Source organism: Phaseolus vulgaris, chromosome 8 (genome assembly GCF_051622355.1).
Source record: "Phaseolus vulgaris cultivar YP4 chromosome 8, ASM5162235v1, whole genome shotgun sequence".
NCBI lineage: Eukaryota > Viridiplantae > Streptophyta > Magnoliopsida > Fabales > Fabaceae > Phaseolus > Phaseolus vulgaris.
Genome location: NC_143505.1, coordinates 1353688 through 1374710, shown reverse-complemented (window position 1 = coordinate 1374710; position 21023 = coordinate 1353688). Strand labels below are relative to the sequence as shown.

General features: G+C 34.2%; 3 protein-coding genes across 4 annotated transcripts; 2 read left to right on the top strand and 1 right to left on the bottom strand.

The window, feature by feature from the left end:
* The first annotated feature begins 991 nt into the window (after positions 1 to 991).
* LOC137827238 (large ribosomal subunit protein uL23) lies at positions 992 to 2605 on the top strand. Its single transcript, XM_068633499.2, has 4 exons — positions 992 to 1059; positions 1198 to 1245; positions 1800 to 2166; positions 2383 to 2605. The coding sequence occupies exons 2-4, from the start codon at positions 1230 to 1232 to the stop codon at positions 2465 to 2467; spliced, it is 468 nt and encodes a 155-aa protein (XP_068489600.1). The 5' UTR covers positions 992 to 1059; positions 1198 to 1229; the 3' UTR covers positions 2468 to 2605.
* Positions 2606 to 5590: 2985 nt separating this feature from the next.
* PPL1 (PsbP-like protein 1) lies at positions 5591 to 8036 on the bottom strand. Its single transcript, XM_068633498.2, has 7 exons — positions 7847 to 8036; positions 7689 to 7779; positions 6874 to 6954; positions 6647 to 6729; positions 6313 to 6507; positions 6081 to 6177; positions 5591 to 5891 (listed from the first exon to the last, which is right to left on the bottom strand). Exons 1-7 carry the CDS (start codon positions 7907 to 7909, stop codon positions 5788 to 5790), a joined length of 714 nt encoding a protein of 237 aa, XP_068489599.1. The 5' UTR covers positions 7910 to 8036; the 3' UTR covers positions 5591 to 5787.
* A 3280-nt stretch (positions 8037 to 11316) lies between these two features.
* LOC137823611 (ABC transporter B family member 6) lies at positions 11317 to 20452 on the top strand. Of its 2 annotated transcripts, none has more exons than XM_068628818.2 (11): positions 11317 to 12065; positions 14322 to 14376; positions 14481 to 14656; positions 14780 to 14980; positions 15652 to 15911; positions 15991 to 16301; positions 16402 to 16622; positions 16732 to 17072; positions 17341 to 18125; positions 18212 to 18453; positions 18672 to 20452. In XM_068628818.2, exons 1-11 carry the CDS (start codon positions 11676 to 11678, stop codon positions 19899 to 19901), a joined length of 4212 nt encoding a protein of 1403 aa, XP_068484919.1. In that variant the 5' UTR covers positions 11317 to 11675; the 3' UTR covers positions 19902 to 20452. The 2 variants fall into 2 exon arrangements, with proteins under 2 accessions (XP_068484919.1, XP_068484920.1); XM_068628819.2 differs by having other exon boundaries at positions 11364 to 12065; positions 14481 to 14529.
* The last annotated feature ends 571 nt before the right edge of the window (positions 20453 to 21023 follow it).

Genomic DNA, 21023 nt, shown 5'->3' with positions numbered 1-21023 from the left:
TAAAAAAATCTATAAAATTAAAATTTTAAATATGTAAGTTAACTGAGTAATATAATTCTTTTATTTTAAATAAATAGGGTAATTTAGTGTGTTTTTGAATATTTGTTTTTTAATTACTATTGTTTTTAGCAGTCACTTTTTGTTTTAATACTATTCTTAATTTAGGATTTAATATAATTTTTTTATTAATGGGAAATAAATTATGTTAAACCTGTTGCATTAGTCCTAGAATTGTGTTATAAAGGTTAATGAAATTTACTACCAGCATTATACTTTTTAAGAAATATATGATTTATTTAGATGTTTGTACTTTATTTTTTAAATATTAATTGTGATTTTATATCTTTTAAATTATTGTAATATAACTTATTTTTTAATGTATAACAAAAAATGGAAAACGTTGAAGGACTAAAATAACTAATAAAAAATATAAATTTTAATAGTGGATAAGTAATCTAAATATATATGAATTGTTTTAATTAATATGTTTTCTTTTTACTACAAAACTAATTAAACTTAAGAGGAAGATTGAAAAAAAACACAAATTTGCAATGAACGAAACTATATAATAACGTATGATCATATTTGCATATACTTAAAATGCTTATATTTCTTTTTAAAATTAATTATTAACAATTATATCACTATTTTACTTAATCTCTCATCCTAACTAATGTTATTTTTTTATGAAATAAAATTCATTTTATTTCAGAGGTAATGGGTTAATTTAAATTATTAAATAAAATAAAAATCACGTACATTATTTTTAAATAAAAAACGATATGATTTTTTTTTACTATAGGAGCTAGTAATACTTCAAAAAACCATATAAGGATCAATTGGTAATTTTATCAGATAATGGGTGCAGGAATAAAAGATCCAACCCATCTTGAAAACCTTATGCACAAGTTACATATGGGCTTGGGATACTGGGCCCAGAAAGGTTTTTACTGTAATTTGGCTTTCTATATAAACCACCCATACTCTGTTTCTACCATCACCTGTTCAACCCTAAACCCTAATTTCTGCTGCTGCTCCTGCAGCCCTCCGTTTTACAAGGTTTATAATCGTTTATTGAATCCGATTCATGTCTTTCTAATATCTCTTTTCAATTTCAATCTGCATTTCCAAGTAGTGTTTTTTTTTTTAAATCTTGTTTCGAGCTTTAATCGTTAGTGTTATTTTCTGTGGGTGCAGGAGGTTGTGAGAATTGTTGGTGAGTGATTGCTATGGCTCCTACTAAGGGTGAGAATCTTGCATTGTTATTTTATTGTCCATTTCTTCAATATTAGTCGCCTATATATCTACCTAGATGTCCATGAATGTGATGTTTATATTTATGTTTTAGCTACTGAAAAACTCAGTTCATAGTAATGCAATTGTGTGTTGGTTCATACCCTTCTCATCGGTAATGCATTATGATTTTTGTATTTTCTAAGTTGAAGAAAAAAGATCTACCGAAGAGTCCCTTTTTTCAATTCTACATGAATGAAGAATATTTTCTTTTCATTTATACCATTTTGTTTAGAGTCTTTGTCAAGATGTTCACTAGTAATAATTCTTTGATGTTGAATTCTGTAATACTGAACAGGATTACCTGTTGTAAGTCATGCCCCAATCTTCTTAGCCTATGTATGATATAAATTTATTGGCAATTTTGCTAGGTTAATGCCTCTGCTTCTTTGTCTGATGACATTGTTTTGTTTATAGACATCATATTTTTTTTCCTTAGTGGAAAAAGGCTCAAAGGAATACTTATGCTGTTCTAATGATCTGATTGTTTTTTTTTTCTTAAGCAGTGGTGAATCCTAAAAAGGCTGATCCCAAAGCTCAGGCCTTGAAGACAGCTAAGGCTGTCAAATCAGGTGGCCAGGTGTCTAAGAAGAAAACTAAAAAGATCAGGACATCTGTTACTTTTCACCGGCCCAAGACATTGAAGAAGGACAGAAATCCTAAGTATCCTCGTATTAGTGCTCCACCTAGAAACAAGTTGGACCATTATCAGATACTTAAATTTCCTCTAACTACCGAATCTGCAATGAAGAAAATTGAGGATAACAATACACTGGTTTTTATTGTTGATCTCCGGGCCGACAAAAAGAAGATTAAAGATGCTGTGAAGAAGATGTATGACATTCAGGCCAAGAAAGTAAATACTTTAATCAGGTAATGGGAATCAAAATTCATTTATTTTATGTGTGCTTGCAAATTTGAGTTATTGAAAAACAACCAAATGCAGTGAAAGTGGACCAGTTACTATAACTTGTAGTGGTTGCTACTTGCTCTTGTACTTTTAAGTGCATTATCATTACTGTTGCTTAGAACTTTATATTAAGCAGTGTTGTATTTTTTTTATGCTTTAACCAATATCCTTTTCTGCAGGCCAGACGGAACTAAGAAAGCCTATGTTAGGTTGACTCCAGATTATGATGCCTTGGATGTAGCCAACAAGATTGGTATCATCTAAGTTGTACTCTTCATTATAACAAAGTCTTTCCTTCTTTCTTAAGATAGTTAATCTACATGTCCCAAGTTTAGGACTTTTTATTCCCCATATGTATTAACTTTTATTCAATCAATTTTGAGTTGAGAATATTTTTCTGCTCTTTCTGTGTTAAGTTTTCTACACATGCAGAGTCTGTTTATGCTATTCTTAAAGGATTTAAAGTTAAATATTTGGTACCTTTTTGGCCCAGAATTTGAATCACAACCAAAGCTGCTGAGATATAGTTTTAGAATTTATTTATGTATTGATATGTACATAAGAAATAATTATTGCAACTTCCTATTATGATGCGTATAGTCCCTATTCAAGTTTTATCTTTTCATGGTTGCTGAACAATTAATAGAGAGAATCAAAATCTGAAATATTTGTCTTTAGAATATCAGAAATAGTCAGGTGTCTGCCCTTTTTGGAAATGTGGTAGGGACTGTTACATGTCTGGGACATAATATACTAAGAGTGTGTCTGATAAATATGGGTTTTCCATGTTGTTGGATGACATCTCTTGAGAAAGTGTCCATCGTTGCCCAGTAATATATTTCATTATTATTTGAGCTACATCTGGATTCTACATCACAATTTCTGCCCCTTACTCACTTTAACAAAAAACATTTTTGTATTATTTGTGTTGTTAGAATTCTGTTTGTGTTCATATAGAAAATCACAATATGAAGTATTTTTCTTTAGAATACCAGACATAGTCAGGTGTCTGCCTTGTTTGGAAATGTGGTAGGGACTGTTACATGTCTGGAACATAATATACTGAGAGTGCGTCTGATAAATATGGGTTTTCCATGTTGTTGGATAGTATCTCTTGGGATAGTGTCTATCGTTGCCCAGTAATATACTTCGTTATTATTTGAGCTACATCTGGATTCTACATTACAATTTCTGCCCCTTACTCACTTTAACAATGTCATTTTTGTATTATTTGTTTTGGTAGAATTATGTTTGTGTTTATATACTCACAAACAAGATTAATTATAGAAAGTTTCTTTTAAGGTTCTTGAATACCTACGATAAAATTTTCATTTCTTTGCTGAAGAGTTAATAAAGGAAAACATTTTATAACATTGTTTTACTTTGAATACCAGACATAGTCAAGTGTCTGCTGTTATTTGAAATTTGGTAGACACTGTTACATGCCTGGGACATAATATGCTTGGAGTGAGTCTGACAAATATGGGTTTTCCATGTTGTTGGATAACATCTCTTTGGAAGGTGTCCATCGTTGCTCAGTAATATACTTTGTTATTATCTGTGCTTCATCTGGATTCTACATCACAATTTCTGCCTCTCAATCACCTTTGTACCTTTTAATTAAATCATTTCTTACATTATTCATTATGTTAGAATTTATGTTTGTATTCACATTCATACAAGTTTAATTATTGGAAGTTCCTATTACGGTGCTCGAATCTAGTGTTAGTTTTTTTATTCCTTGTTATGCTAAACTTAAAATAGAGGACAACAATTTGTCATTTTTTGTACTTTGAAACCAGACATAGTCAGGTGTTTGCCGTTTTTGAAAATTTGGCAGAGACTGTTACATGTCTGGGACATAATATACTTAGAGTGAGTCCAACAAATATGGGTTTTCTATGTTGTTGGATAACATCTCTTTGGAAGGTGTCCATCGTTGCCCAGTAATATGCTATTATTATTAGAGCTACATCTGGATGCTACATCACAATTTCTGCCCCTCACTAAACTCTTTGTTCCTTTCAACAAAATATGTTTTTCATTGTTCCTGCTGCTTGAATTTATGTTTGTATTCATGTTCATATTCAAACAAGTTTAGTCATTGAAAGTTCCTATTATGTGCTTGAATACCCATGTTAGTTTTTTTCTTTGTTGCTAAACTATTAATAGAGGAAATCAATTTATGACATTTATGTACTTTGAATACCAGACATAGTCAGGTGTCTGCCGTTTTGGAATTTTGGTAGAGACCGTTACATGTCTGGGACATAATATACTGAGGGTGAGTCCAACAAATATGGGTTTTCTATGTTGTTGGATAACATCTCTTTGCAAGGTGTCCATCGTTGCCCAGTAATATACTTTGTTATTATTTGAGCTACATCTGGATTCTACATCACAATATCTGCACGTCACCCACCTTTGTTCCTCTCAAGTCATTTTTTGCATTATTCTAGCTCTTGGAATTTATATTTGTATTCATATTACTCAAACAGGATTAATTAATGTAGGTTCCTAATATGGTGCTTCAATACATAGTTTTTTATTTTCTTTGTTCCTAAATTAACTGAGGAATGTAATTTTTGGCAATTTTTACTTTGAATACCAGACATAGTCAGGTGTCTGCCGTTTTTTGAAATTTGGTATAGACTACTAAATGTCTGGAACATGATATTACGTAGAGTGAGAGTCGGATAAACGTGTTTTCATGCCCTATAATATGCTATGTATTTAGTGATTGTAAGAAAAAGTTTCTTTTTCTTTTATCCATATCTGATTACGCATGGTTTGCCTTGGCTTGCCAATTTTGTTTCCTAGATTTTATTTGTACACAGGTTGGATAGTAGATCAAGAAGCTTGAATAGTGAGGTTGAGGTTAACTGTTCATGACTCAACTGTAGACATTTAACTGCATTATGGTTTGATGCAGAGTAAATACGTAGGATTGAGGTCCTATTAGTTACATCTTTTTAATCGATAATGTATAGGGAAGTGGTTCCAATAATTTGTTTCTTAACTTATCAATCATATTATACGCTGTATTCTGAAATTTTTAAGCTGTTTAATTTTATTCATGTTAAAGTTGTAATGGGGAAAAATAGAGCCAAAACTGTCTTTCTTTTTATGTGTTTATTCTGAATTCATGTTTATGAAATTTTGAATTTGTAGGCTTTTATAAATATATTGTTGATGCTTTTTCTTTCATCCGATTGTTAAGTAACTTGTTTTCAATATTTCAGGGTAGAAATAGCATGTTTAATGCAAGCAATAGACTTATAAAAGGTAGCAATCATAAATTTTGATTTTACAAAAGATAGGGTCGAAAGAAGTTGTAAAATATACCGATTATTTTGATAATCGATACAAATCACAACGCCGGAAGAAAAAACATGTGTTTCGGAATCATAAATGCTTAATTTTGCTACATTAAAGGACATGAGTAATTTGTTTTCATTGTACATGTATTTGGAAAAAAGATATTATAAGCAAACATCTGATAAAACTTGGGACTATAAAGCTCAAATGAACATTCTCGCTCAAGAGTTTAATATCTCTAATACGTTAACAATTATGATCATTTTTCAAACATCGAAAATTTTGAAGGACTCTATCACTGTCTGAAGCCTGTCTTTCATCTTTTCCCATCTTCTCTCGTTTGCCCCAGTTGTCAAGGTGTAAAACTTACCTATAATTCAGAAGTAAAACCATGGATAATAAGGTTTTGTTTTTTAACAAGGAAAAAAGAAGTTTTGAACTTGGATACAAGATTGCATAAATTTTCTAATTTTGAAGATTTAAGGGACACTGCCATTTTTAAGGTCAATTTACAAGCTTCAGCATGTAATTAAAATATTCAAAAGGGGTAAAACCATACCATTTCCAATGGAGACTGTGCTGAGAGCATGACGAGTATAGTTTGGAGCCTTAGCAATGAACTCAAACTGATAGTATTTTTTTCCTTCAACATCTTGCTGAAGCATCACACATGGATAGAATAACAAATATCAATAGATTAAATGTGCAGAGTCTAATTAAACATAAAAACCAATGATCTGCTGATAAAAACATTTATTACAAACAAGGAAAAGAGATGTATGACATCAAACCTCTTTTGCTTCTATTATCTTTGTTTTCTGGTTTGAAGGGGCCAAAACCTTTTTTATTAGAGTTTCTGCAACATCTTGAGGGGACCCAAATTCTGTAATATCCTGTTTGCCAGTTGGTATCACATTTACACTGACGCTCTCCAGTGGTTCAATGACATCTTTGAACACCTTATCTTGACCTTGGATTACTACTTCCTGCTCACTCCCCCATGATAAAAAAGAGATGAAGTAGCTAACCTTAGCTTCCTTTTTAGCTTTGTATCAATAAATAAACTTGGTATAGAGATAAAGTCACACTGATGCAGAGTGCAGACAGTGTTATAACAATGCTCACCTGCCACCCAAAAGGGTAGACAAATGAATATCCATCTTTCTTGTCCAAAACAGAGAAAAATCCTTTCTTGTTTTCTGCAGCAACTGAACCATATCAAGGGCATATCCTCAGGGTGTCAGGCATCAGTATTTAGGAAAGTCACAAGTGTCATAAACAACATTTGTACCTTCCTGATCAGGCTCAATTCAGTAACATGGAAAACTTAACTGCTTAAAATGCAATCTTACAAGAGTTTGAGTGTTGGCTGATCAGAAAAACTAATGGGGCAGCAGTTCCAATGGCAATCACTTGGCGCCTTCTTTGTCTATCTGCCAAGGTAAAACAAAATTGATATAGTCCCAGTTAATCATAGCAATTCAATTCAGATAATAGTGTTGTTATATCCTCATACAAATCTTCATAATACTTTATAAATAAAGCATAAATTGAAAACAAAAAATGCACTTATTGTCTTGGAAACAAAAAAATTCAATACCTACTACCATACAAAGTAAGAGGATGTTGTAGGAGGATCTAGAATTGTTCCTCACATAATTCACTAAGTTGTTTACAACAGGTAAAGGGATTGCAAAATCAAAACTGTTCAGTTTTCACCCATTATAACATGTAATTCGTATTAGGACTTTTTATGCCCCACATGAAACCCCAACTGCATAGTTGCTTAGTATTTTCACTCTTCATTCTAAAGCATGTTTTGCTATGATTAATATCCTAGACAAGCTTTTAAGGAAAGAGAATCAAGTGCTTAATGTCTGATTTAGACAACAAGATTAACATTGCACTGTGCATCTTCATGAGAAGCAAATTACCTACATTGATATACAGAAGCAAGCTCAATGAACAGTTGGAATATACCTATTCTTCCTTCGGATTTTGAAGTATCAAAGAGAAGCAAGAAATCCTAAAATGCCAAATAACCATCAAATTCTTCTAAGCAACCTCACTCAGGAACAATACAAATAACTTATTATACTCTTATCATCACAAGATAATGGGAGCTGGGAATTCAACCTGAGCAGACCCAAAGGAAAAAAGAACGAACCTTGTGAAGCTAAAGAAGCAGAGGGCTCTTGGGCAGCTTTGACAGTGAAGGAAACGGCATCTCTTCGAGGAGAACGAGAAGTGGGAAGCTTCTGTAACAGACCCACATTTGAGAATATTGAATATAAAGCATGAGAGGGTGTGTGATTTTTGTATTACCTGAGAAAAAGAGTTGTGAAGAAGGGTTGGGTGAAGGGTTGAGGAATTGTGCAGGGACGTCATTGTTGTGGTGTGAGAGAGTGCAAGGAAAATGAAAGAAGAAGAAGTGAGTTGTGTTAGGTTGTTGTGTTCTTTGTGGTGGAGGACTCACTTTTTGGGACTTTCACTTATCCATAACAATCTTCTCCCTCCTCACTCAAATCTTGTTCCATATATATAATTTTAAAGCTAAAAAATATAAAGGTTTATGATTTTAGTGGATAAATATTCGCATAAATTTCTAGTACTTATTTTCTAATTTTGTAAAAATTGAATTGAGATATCTTATTATTCAAAACATTTACATGTTTCTCAATTTTATTTTTCTTCTCTATATTCATTCTCCCTTTTCCTTTTTAACTTTGTTATTTTGATTATATGTAAGAAATTTATAATTTTCTCTTTCTTTTCATTTTATTGTTTGATTTATAATACAAATTGTCGTTTAATTCATCAACATTATTCCAGTAATAAAAAATTTGATTGGATATAATTTTTGCTAGAGTAAATATTCTTTCTTAGAAGGAAAAATTTGTTGGGTATGAAGTAAGGACCAATTGGGTTGGACTGAGTAAACATCATGTTTTAGTGAGTGGGTTTAATTATTGTGTCCCTTTATTATCTCTATTTAAAGAGATCATTGTATTTGTAATTGGTGTGCAACATGATATAATGAAAACCTAATAGTTGCCCGTGTGGATGTCGATGTAGGTTGCAGTTGGCGACCGAACCACGTTAAATTTTGTGTCGTTTATTTTTCTGCAGTTGATTCGTGATTGTGTGTGTTGCTTCCGCGTGCGTTTTTTTTCCATCAAAATTGTCTTGTGTTCCAGTATGTCAATATAATCATATTGCTTAAGAATAACAGTTTATAAACTCATTTTTCCTCCAACCCATCGAAACATTTTTTAAGGATAAAACTGTGACTGAACATAGACCTCTAAAACGGACAATACCTCAGATACAGTGATTAATCCTAAATATGCTATCTCTCCGACTTAAGATCGGAATTTTTCTTAAAAAACTATTAAAAAAACATAAATTATACGTAACCTCATTTTAACTCATTTTAAAGAAAAAGTATAGAAATATAAAAAAAAATATAAGTTCCAAAATATAGTAAGATTTATGGAATGAATTATTAGTTAAAATTATTGTATACTAAATACAAAATTTGAACATTAGTTCTTTTTAAATCCTACATATTAAATATAAAACTATAATTAAATTAATTTAATAGAATTAAAAATTAAATTACTTTTTATCTCTTTATAGTTTTAAAACCAAACTTCAAACAAATTACAAATCTCATTAATATTTTAAACAAGAAAATTAAGATTATAAATTAAAAAAAAACCATATATAAATATATTTAGTGAGTGGTTCTCTATTATTTTTATTTAGAAATTTATTATTCCAATCTTTCTATAGTAAAATCGTTCTTTTTAACTTTTAGTTTCAAATGTAACAATTGACCTAAATTTTCTACACTTTTTCTTATGACTTCTCATTCCTCCTACCTTTGAAAAGAACAATGGCCCTTTCACAAACTTAATTAATCTTCATCTCACCATAGACATTCCACTAAAAATTATTCTTATAACACATATTAAATAAAATATTACAATAAAAAAGCATACTTTAAAAACATCAATAATAAAATAAAGCACTAATTAAAATGAGTTTATTGATACAAACCCATGTATTTTGACATGGTTTAGTTTATATGGACCTATATACATAAGAATCATTTTCATGGTGGGTAGCTTTTGTTGTGGCCAATGATGAATGTGACATGAAGCCACTATTGATAATTAGAATAAAAAAAGATGAGTGAAAGTGTGGAAGAATAGAGTATATTAACTTCGTTGAAGTAGTTCCATCATTCATTGAGAAAACTCAAAGAAAATGGGTGACATTTGTGAGTGGCTGATCTATGAATTGCCCTAATAATTACTAAGAAAAGCTCAAGAGGGCCCTTCAACCCAATTGAGCACTCTTCCACTCTAAAACTTTTTCCATAACTTCTCATTTTCTTTCTCAATATTAACCTTTCTTCATCCCTTCCTTCCATTTCATCACATCCTAAAAAAAACTTTAACCTTCATCAACAATTCAAACAAAAGTATCTTTTGCAGATGTCAAATGACAAGAAGATAAATCGAAGAACTTAATACGAGATGTCTTTGCAGATACTTCACCTCTATTATTAAGATAAGAGAATGAGAAATCAATTAACAAGAAAAAAAGTTGACGAACCCTACTTCTATGATAAGAGTTCGGATGACAAGAAGACAAGTTGAATAACTTAACCGGAGATGTCTTTGTAAATATTTCACCTCCATTACTAAGATAAAAGAACGTCGAACAAGACAAAAAAAAGTTAATAAACCTGATAGGAGATATTAAATCTTGTAAGAACATCTCTTACAATACAAAATTAATGAATTTTAAATTTAAAATTAATCATTTTTTTCAAATCAAAATTTTAATTTTTTCATAATAATTTTATCCGACTCAAACAAAGTTATTTTTGGTGTAAAAAAATTATGATATATAAAAAATAAATTTTGATATGCTTTATTAAAAAAAATTATCATAAATTTTACATTTTACATAATACATCCAAGAGTGGAATTTTGACATGTATTAAATAAAATATTTCTCTTGATTTTATCAGGATGTAAAATTTTCTATAATCATAATCTTTTCAATATAACAGTAACAATAATTTAAAGGTTGTAAGTTATATTAATAGATAAATTGACGGTTAATTAATTATTCACAACGTTTTTTATATTTAATCCATGCATTGCACTGCACAAATTAAATTTTTATAATAACCACGGATAAAAATATAAAAAATTTATAGTCTTAACTAATAAAATATATACAATCTGACGTAATTATTTTAAAACAGCTGAATTATAATTTTAGCTGTAATTTTTTTTTTCACTATTTTCTCTTCTCCCACTGCATGCACCCCACACATTTCTCTGATTTTTTTTTTTAAATTTAAATAGTTATTAACAGTCAAGATTTGTCAACTTCATAATAAACTAAATTTCAATTAAATTTAGTTAAAAACGACTATGTGTATTTTTTAAATAATAAACCAATTTGAATTTAAAATGACTTAAACAAGACATTAATAATGAACTTAAATTTAAAACATCTAAGGCACAGCAGCGCGTGACACGTGTTAGTTATAACGACTCTGAGTAAAGGACTGTATGGTAATTTGGCTAAAAAAAAACAAGGGTGCATCATTATTGAGCGTGAGTTTACGAAAACACCCTTCACCGTTGTTCCAGCTTTGCATGCATGCCTTTGTCGTCACAGCGCACACTCACTGTATTTCTGTCCCTAAAAAGCATAAACCCATAAATAAATAAATTAATAATTAATAATATATTAATAAATCGTCATTAAAAAGGAAAATACGTTAAAGCACATCCCACACCGGCGTTTGACCGTTAAACCTATCCCAACAGAAATAGGTCTCTCAAACACACAGAAGAAGAAGAAGAAAACGGGAGAGGGTTCACAAATTTCGCGTGCTGCTGCTTCGGCTCACGGTTTGTTTCTCCTCTTCGAGCTCCGCTTCCGACCTGAGAGGCCGTAAAGAGAGACGGCGACGGCGGTGCCGGCAGTGCCGGCGAAGGCCAGGACGACGTCGTTCGCCGGAAGAGGAAAACAACGGAACGGACTTATAACCTAGGGATTTTCAGGTTTTGGCTGGATCTGCCGAATTAGGCGTTTTCGTTTCGGGGAGAGCGTGCGAGAAGAGATGATGATATCGAGAGGATTGTTCGGGTGGTCCCCGCCGCACGTGCAACCGCTCACGCCGGTTTCGGAGGTGTCGGAGCCGCCGGAGTCGCCGTCGCCGTACCTGGACCCCGGCGCCGAGACTTCGGCGTCGCAGCAGGTGGAGATGGAGGAGGAAATGGAGGAGGTGGAGGAGATCGAACCGCCGCCGGCTGCGGTTCCGTTCTCGCAGCTCTTCGCGTGCGCCGACCGCTTCGATTGGTTCCTCATGACCGTCGGTTCCCTTGCCGCCGCGGCTCATGGCACCGCGCTCGTCATTTACTTGCACTATTTCGCGAAGATCATTCACGTGCTACGGATGGATCCTGAGCCCGGCACGACATCACACGACCAGTTCCACAGGTTCACCGAGGTTAGATTGTGATTTTCTTGCGCAACCCTACCTTTCTGCTTTTATGGTTTTCCTCCTTTGTTTAAAGCTCGGGCAATGTTTTGCTGTTGAGATGTAGTTGAAAGCTTTATTTATCGAATTTAGGGACTAGCCTTGTTGCAATTAGACTTGGTTGGGTTGGTGATGGTCGAGTTTTATAAGCTTTAGTTTTCTGTTCTGATAGTTTGTTTTGGTTCACTTAGCTAGCTGGTGACTTGCGAAGTTGTTGTTAGGGTTTAAGCTATGTATATCGAAATGTGTCTTCTATTTGGTTGTTCTTGTAAACTTGTTATCTTCGGTTTGATGTCTAGAAGTAAATTGGTCAATAGGTGGTAACTTCCGGGGTAGAAAATCGGAAAGTTTCTGTAACCACGTTCTCTGAATCATTGGCTCCTGCTGCTAATTGATTAGATTATGAAGAGTTCAAGAAAAAGGTTTTGTTATGATGATTTTGTCATGTGGCCTTGGCTGGTTTTAAAAACTGATTACTTTCGCTGGCCGAGCATTGCACTTTTGGTTTCATAATTGCTTCTCTTGCATTGGTGCAATGTTGTGCAGACCTTGTCTAGTCGTATGCAATGATAAAGGTAGATTGTAGAGTACTTCAGGTATTTTGTTGTATTAAATGAAATCATCTTCAGTTCTGTCCATAACACATTGTCATAAATAATTTCATTACTTTGGCAACATGTAGTCGGTTCAATGGTTGACACAAGAGTGAGTCTCTCATGGTTAGTTGAGTCATGGAGCTACTATTTAAACCATGTTTAGACTGAGCTTTTGGAAGTGGTCTCTCTTCTCTGTCCCATGCTAAAACTAATTGCTTGGAGTGCATTACAAGCTTACAACTTTTATGATCTCATAAAATACAAGCGTGAAATTGTGTTAGGATTAACTAGTTAGCTTCTTCTAGGGTGTATTAAAGTTTAACAAAACTTTGAAGTTTCATTGAGGATATGTTGAAGGACTCACAATTTTCAGAACATAGGAAGAGATATTAACTTAACGTAACGTTCTTTTCTGTTTGACTGCTGTGGACTGTGGAAAGTACAAGTGGTTGGGTTTGTATTTGATATCTTTTGGGAAAAATTTAGACCGGCAATTATTTAGGGTCCTCATGGGATTGTTTTGCGTTGTTGTGTGCCAAGCAAAATAAATCCGTGTAGAATATAAAATTAAAGAAAGCAGGATCATGTACTGGAGAGGCCTAAGCATCACACATCACACCTAGGGTTTGCCCGCATTACATGAGGGCACTCTTGGATGGAATTTTCTGCCGTAATTTATGAAGCTGATCATTTTATTGAGAAAGCATAAATGTTTTAACTTTTTTTAAATAGACCCCTTGTACTATAGCTCATCCTCCATAGGTAAAGGAATAAAGTACCCTTCAAGGATTTAGTCCTATGTCAAAAAAATATCATACAAGACCAAATTTTCAGCTAAATACAAGTCAATTCAACCCAAAAGACATCCCATTTGGCTGAAAATGCTTGAAGTTTCATTCCCAGATAGGGTGATTATAATCTTCTACAGTTCTACTTGTAATTTGTCTCTTGCCCGAATCTTTCTTTTCGAGTTTTGGAAAGGATAGTTATAATCTTGTTTTGCCTAGTCAAGAATATAGAGTGAAAAAAAGGTAGGAAACATAAGGAAGAGGCTATATATTGAACAAAAGTCGTTGTAGTTTCCATTTTTATTATCAGATTCAGATACATTATATTCATAGTCCATTATACATTCCTTGTAAAATCCCGCCCTGTTGGCCTTCAGACAATAATATGAGTTTTGCTGGTACTAGCTATTGGGTGCTTTATGCTCTAGTAACATTTACCAGGTTCTTGTGGATAAGTAGACTTAAAAGCTAGATATTTATGCCTTCTAGTATTTGTTATCTGGTATTCTTGTGTTGTAAGTAAAGCTTCAAAATACATTCTATTTGTGTTTGGGCTTTTAAGCTCCTGGAGGAGAGAGTGGAAGGCTTTTCCCATGCAATTGATTTGTTTTTTTTTACTATTTCGGGAACCTTTAGGATTCAAGAGGTGCAGAAATTCAGGGGAACATACTTTTCATCTTCATTAATGAGCATGCTAAAGTTTATCTCAACTTTTTATTAATTTTGTTATTTGAAATTTTGAAAAGAGAAAACTTTAGGGTAGAAATTATCTTCAGTTTTCCACAAGGGATTCGGTTTTTGAGTCAGTGGACTTCTGCTAACTTATCTTTTTCTCTTTGCAGCTTGCTTTAACAATTGTTTATATTGCTGCGGGAGTTTTCGTTGCTGGTTGGATTGGTAAAGTTAAATGTTTAATGAAATTCTGCATGGGAAATGTGTTTTATGAGATGTTGCATTTTAAGTCTGTGCTATTCTAATGCTTTCCCCCTCCTTTTAAATAGAGGTTTCATGTTGGATCTTGACGGGAGAACGGCAGACTGCTGTCATCAGGTCAAATTATGTTCAAGTACTGCTTAATCAAGATATGAGTTTTTTTGATACTTATGGGAACAATGGAGACATTGTGAGTCAAGTATTGAGTGATGTGTTGCTTATCCAGTCTGCTCTTAGTGAAAAAGTATGTCTTGTTCTAATCATGTGTATAAATTACTTCCTCTGTAAAAAATTAACTTCTCTGCAGTTAATATCTCTGGACATATGTCTTGTATAATAATATATTTACATGCTTTTGATGATACAGGTTGGAAATTATATTCATAATATGGCCACATTCTTCAGTGGTCTTGTCATTGGCCTTATCAATTGTTGGCAGATTGCTTTGATAACATTAGCGACAGGTCCATTTATTGTTGCTGCTGGAGGAATATCAAACATATTCCTCCATAGGCTTGCAGAGAATATCCAAGATGCATATGCTGAAGCAGCTGGGATTGCTGAACAGGTTGTTTATTGTTTGAATTTTAATTTTGTTGACCCAAGTACTTTCCTCTTTTCTTTTCCCACATGTATGCATGAGATAGGCATATAGATGAATTTAAGATTCGTACAGTATTCTTCTGTGTCAAATTTGCAATGGGACCACCTTATCTATTTAAAATAACACTGGTACTTTATAGTTGATGAATTTTAAAGATGATATGTGGAATGGTTGAATATTAGGCCTTTCACTTCTTTTGATGGTATTGCTTATACATTTCTGTTGGTGCCTTCTAATTGTATATCATATTGGGTCTTCATGTTTTTGAGCTAAAATTGAACTAGAGGGAATGTAGAGTATCCTTCATTTCATAAGGTGATTTGTTTTAGATTCTCAAACTTACATGAAAATGAAATTGTATGCGCAAGTATCATAGTGGTTTAAAACAATGCTTTGCGCTTGTAGCTAATTTCAAAAACATTTTACATCTCAGATTATTGCATATGAAACAGTTTTGAAGTTGGAAAAAATGAATGATTGCTCTGATTGCATTGTTTTGTTAATAACATCAGAAATGCTTCAGTTTTATCTTTATTTTTTCTTTAAAATTTGAATTTGAAGTGGTACTGCTGTTAAGAATGGTGAAGTGTATAGTGCCAACGACTCTCAATATAGATAGTTTTCTTGTGTTGCAGGCAGTTTCCTATATAAGGACATTGTATGCATTTACAAATGAAACTTTGGCCAAGTATTCATATGCAACATCATTGCAAGCTACTCTTAGATATGGTATATTAATAAGTCTTGTTCAAGGTCTGGGTCTTGGATTTACATATGGTCTAGCAATATGTTCTTGTGCGTTACAACTCTGGGTTGGAAGATTCTTGGTTATTCATGGAAAAGCGCATGGTGGTGAAATTATAACAGCTCTTTTTGCTGTAATTCTAAGTGGCCTGTAAGTATTAATCCCACTCAACTCATGTAATTTCATTATATGTTAATTATTTTACTTAAAATTTGTTTATTTTACTCAGGGGATTGAATCAAGCAGCGACAAATTTCTACTCATTTGATCAGGGACGGATAGCTGCTTATAGATTATTTGAGATGATAAGTCGATCACCCTCATCTGTTAATCATGATGGCACAGCCCCTGATTCAGTGCAAGGAAATATAGAATTTCGGAATGTTTATTTCAGCTATCTTTCCCGTCCTGAAATCCCTATCTTGAGTGGATTTTATCTCACTGTGCCTGCTAAGAAAGCTGTAGCACTTGTTGGCAGAAATGGCTCTGGAAAAAGTAGTATTATTCCTCTCATGGAGCGTTTTTATGATCCTACATTAGGTAAAATTTCCCCCTTGACACAGTATGATTTTATTATTGCATTCAAAGTTCTGTATTGTTCGTTAACAGATTTGTACTGATTTTCTAATCTGTGATTCAGGAGAAGTTCTTTTAGACGGTGAAAACATCAAGAATTTGAAACTGGAAATGCTGAGGAGCCAAATAGGATTAGTCACCCAGGAGCCTGCTTTACTCAGTTTGAGTATAAGAGACAACATTGCTTATGGTAGGGATGCTTCCATGGATCAAATTGAAGAGGCGGCTAAAATTGCTCAAGCACATACATTTATCAGCTCATTAGAGAAAGGTTATGACACACAGGTAAAACTTGGGTCGCACTATCATGTTTTCTTTAGGGTGGTGTTTTTAACTGTTTCCTTTAAGTGGCAGTCAGGTTTTAATGTCCAAAACTGATGCTCCTGGCTTTCAGGTTGGCAGGGCTGGTCTAGCTTTGACCGAAGAGCAGAAAATAAAGCTTTCTATTGCAAGAGCTGTGCTTCTAAATCCATCAATTCTTCTGCTTGATGAGGTTACTGGTGGACTTGATTTTGAGGCTGAGAGGGCTGTTCAAGGGGCTCTGGATTTGCTTATGTTGGGACGCTCAACGATAATAATTGCTCGTAGGCTTAGTCTCATAAGGAATGCTGACTATATAGCTGTTATGGAGGAAGGTCAGCTTGTTGAAATGGGTACTCACGATGAATTATTAACCCTGGATGGCTTATATGCAGAGCTTCTTCGATGCGAAGAGGCAGCAAAACTTCCCAAGAGGTCTCTTAAACAAATCACATTTGTTCCTTCACCATGCATTATTGTTTGTGTCTACCCTTAATATAACATGGTTCTCTTAAAATATTGGGAAGATGGATGTGGAGCAAGAGTTTGTTAAGAGAATTATTTCTTAGAATAATGAACTAATAATCTTTACACTTTTTAGTGCATTCAAATTACCTTTGGCTACAGCATCTAACATTTTCTGTTGGAATAATGTTTAAGATTTTCCTACTGGCATTTTCATAGATTTATTCTTTATCACCAGGATGCCTGTTCGAAACTACAAGGAAACTGCAGGCTTTCAAATTGAAAAAGATTCTTCAAGTCATAGCTTAAAAGAACCATCTTCCCCTAAAATGACAAAGTCACCCTCTCTTCAAAGAATGTCTAATGTATCTCGACCTCCAGATGGTATCTTTAACTTGCCAGAATCACCAAAAGTCCGGAGCCCACCACCTGAGAATATGCTGGATAATGGTCAGCTATGGGATGCAGCAGATAAGGAGCCATCAATAAGAAGGCAGGACAGTTTTGAAATGAGACTTCCGGAGTTACCGAAGATTGATGTTCAGCCTGTGCAGAGACAAATGTCAAATGAATCTGATCCTGAATCTCCAGTTTCACCTCTTTTAACATCTGATCCTAAAAGTGAACGCTCCCATTCACAGACTTTTAGTAGACCACATAGTCATTCTGATGATGTTTCAGTTAAAATGAGACAAACAAAGGGTACACGGCACCAAAAGCCACCATCACTGCAGAAGCTGGCCGAGCTTAGTTTTACTGAGTGGCTTTACGCTGTGTTAGGAAGCATAGGTGCTGCAATCTTTGGCTCTTTCAACCCCCTTCTTGCTTATGTTATTGGTCTTGTGGTGACAGCTTACTATAGAATTGATGACACTCATCACCTACAACGGGAAGTAGACAAGTGGTGCTTGATCATTGCCTGCATGGGTATTGTGACGGTAGTTGCCAACTTTTTACAGCATTTCTACTTTGGTATTATGGGAGAGAAAATGACGGAAAGAGTTAGGAGGATGATGTTCTCAGGTTCATAACTACTCTTTTGCAGTGTATTTCTTTTAAAAAAATGTATGATTTTGAACATTACTTAACCTGTTTCTATGATACTGCAGCCATGCTACGCAATGAAGTGGGATGGTTTGATGGTGAGGAGAACAGTGCTGACAATTTGTCCATGCGATTGGCAAATGATGCTACTTTTGTGCGAGCTGCTTTTAGCAACAGGCTTTCTATATTTATACAGGACAGTGCTGCAGTTATTGTTGGTCTTCTTATTGGTGCTTTGCTGCATTGGCGTTTAGCACTAGTGGCTTTTGCAACCCTTCCAATTCTCTGTGTTTCTGCCATTGCCCAGGTTTGCACCAGCTGAAATATAACTATTTTGAAAATGGGTTTTATTAAATTGATGGACCTGTTTAGACAACTGTGAAATACAACGTGATTTTGCTTTCTGGATCTTTTAATTGTATGAATTAGTGAATGAGACTTGCTAAGAATAATAGGAGTCTGGTCAATTTACTCTAATCTTTGCACAAAATTCATATTAAACGCAGTCTGTTTTTAATATTGCAGAAATTTTGGCTTGCTGGATTTTCAAGAGGTATCCAGGAAATGCACAGAAAGGCATCTTTGGTCCTTGAAGATGCAGTTAGGAACATTTACACTGTTGTTGCTTTCTGTGCTGGTAATAAGGTAATGGAGCTGTATAGGCTGCAATTGAAGAAAATATTTAAGCAGAGCTTTCTACATGGGATGGCAATTGGTTTTGCGTTTGGCTTTTCACAGTTTCTACTTTTTGCTTGTAATGCCCTGCTACTTTGGTACACTGCAATATGTATAAAGCGAGGTTACATGGATCCACCCACTGCACTCAAAGAGTACATGGTTTTCTCATTTGCAACATTTGCACTTGTGGAGCCTTTTGGATTGGCTCCTTACATACTAAAACGACGAAAATCCCTCATATCAGTGTTTGAAATTATTGACCGTGTTCCTAAGATTGACCCTGATGATGGCTCAGCATTGAAGCCATCCAATGTATATGGAAGCATTGAGTTAAAAAATGTTGATTTTTGTTACCCATCTCGTCCTGAAGTGTTGGTATTGAGCAATTTTGGCCTCAAAGTCAATGGGGGCCAAACAGTTGCTATTGTGGGAGTTTCAGGATCAGGAAAGAGCACTATCATATCTTTGATTGAGAGATTTTATGATCCAGTTGCAGGCCAAGTTTTCCTGGATGGTAGGGATTTAAAGCTCTATAACTTGAGATGGTTGAGGAGCCACCTAGGTCTTGTTCAGCAGGAACCTATTATCTTTTCAACAACAATAAGGGAAAACATTTTATATGCACGGCATAATGCTACTGAAGCTGAGATGAAAGAGGCTGCAAGAATAGCAAATGCCCATCATTTCATTAGCAGCTTGCCTCATGGTTATGACACCCATGTTGGGATGAGAGACGTTGACTTAACCCCAGGACAGAAACAGAGAATTGCAATTGCTAGGGTAGTGCTGAAAAACGCCCCTATCTTATTGTTGGATGAAGCTAGTTCATCAATTGAATCTGAGTCAAGCCGAGTGGTGCAAGAGGCTCTAGACACGCTAATAATGGGAAACAAGACCACTATTTTAATAGCACACAGGGCTGCAATGATGAGGCATGTAGACAATATTGTAGTGCTTAATGGTGGACGGATAGTCGAGGAAGGCAGTCATGATTCATTGGTCGCAAAGAATGGTTTGTATGTCCGATTGATGCAACCTCATTTTGGTAAGACTTTGCGTCACCATCGACTTGTTTAGGAAGTATGTGATGTGAGTAATTTGCCACTAATGTTTGTTCATGAGCATGCTTCACATTCTTCTTGAGATGAATCGTTGGTGACTTCTGCACCTGAAGGGTTTTCCCAAGAATGTCAGGTGGAAATTGTGGGTGGGAATGGATTAGCACATGGCATCAATAGGCATAGGAAGTGAATACTGTAGGACAAATAGATGTGTAGGAATTAAATATAGGATTTTGCAGTTTGGTTGGTTTGTGGGCTTTGGGTTGAATTCTTTTGGAGGCAAGCAAACAGCTTAGACTGGGTGTTTTCCATCCATGGTATTGATTTGTTTCTCAAGAGAGAGTGGAAACAATCAACACTAATTCTTCTGAGGTGAGGTAACTCTTTAACTGCTCTTCCTTTTCTCTCTCCCTAGCTCGAGCATGGATGATGAACTTATTCATTGTAATTTTCTTTTCCTTTTCCATTTGTGATAAGTGTAGAAAATTCAGATCCAAGAGTTGTAACATCTGTATATATATAATATATATAGCAATAGTTTGGAAGGCATTCCTTTCTCTGCTTGAATCCCGAGTGTCTTAATCTTACTGACTACATTCTTGATCTTTTTATAACATTAATTTTTTCAACCCTCTTTTACTTGTATAGAGATTGAATTCTGTGCACTATAGTTGCCATCTAGGCATTAGCATAATAAGTTCAGAGAATTTCATCACTGCTTCCTGTCCAATCTTTCGGTAATGTAGGTGCTGTGGAACATTTATTTGGTTCTATAACATGAGAAAACTTCCTAGTTCTGTGCACACTTATTAATCTTTGCTTTCATTCGACTCCTTTAGCCTGGTGTGAGTTGAAGCTTCTTTTCAAATTTATGTTATGCACATTCTCTCTTTGAGCTTCACTGATAAAGAGGCTAGTTGCTGTTTGATTTCTACATTCTGTATTTCAAGTAGAATCAATCTTCACAACCTCACTTGTAGATGTTATGCTAAAATTTATTTTTGCCCCCTTTTTCTTACTTGTATATTTAGTATCTAGAAATGTAATTCGGTTCCAAAGTCTATTTATTTCATTTCAAACTAATTAAACACTGTAAAATCAGGTAATCAGAAAATTAAAAAAGTAAAATATTGGTAAG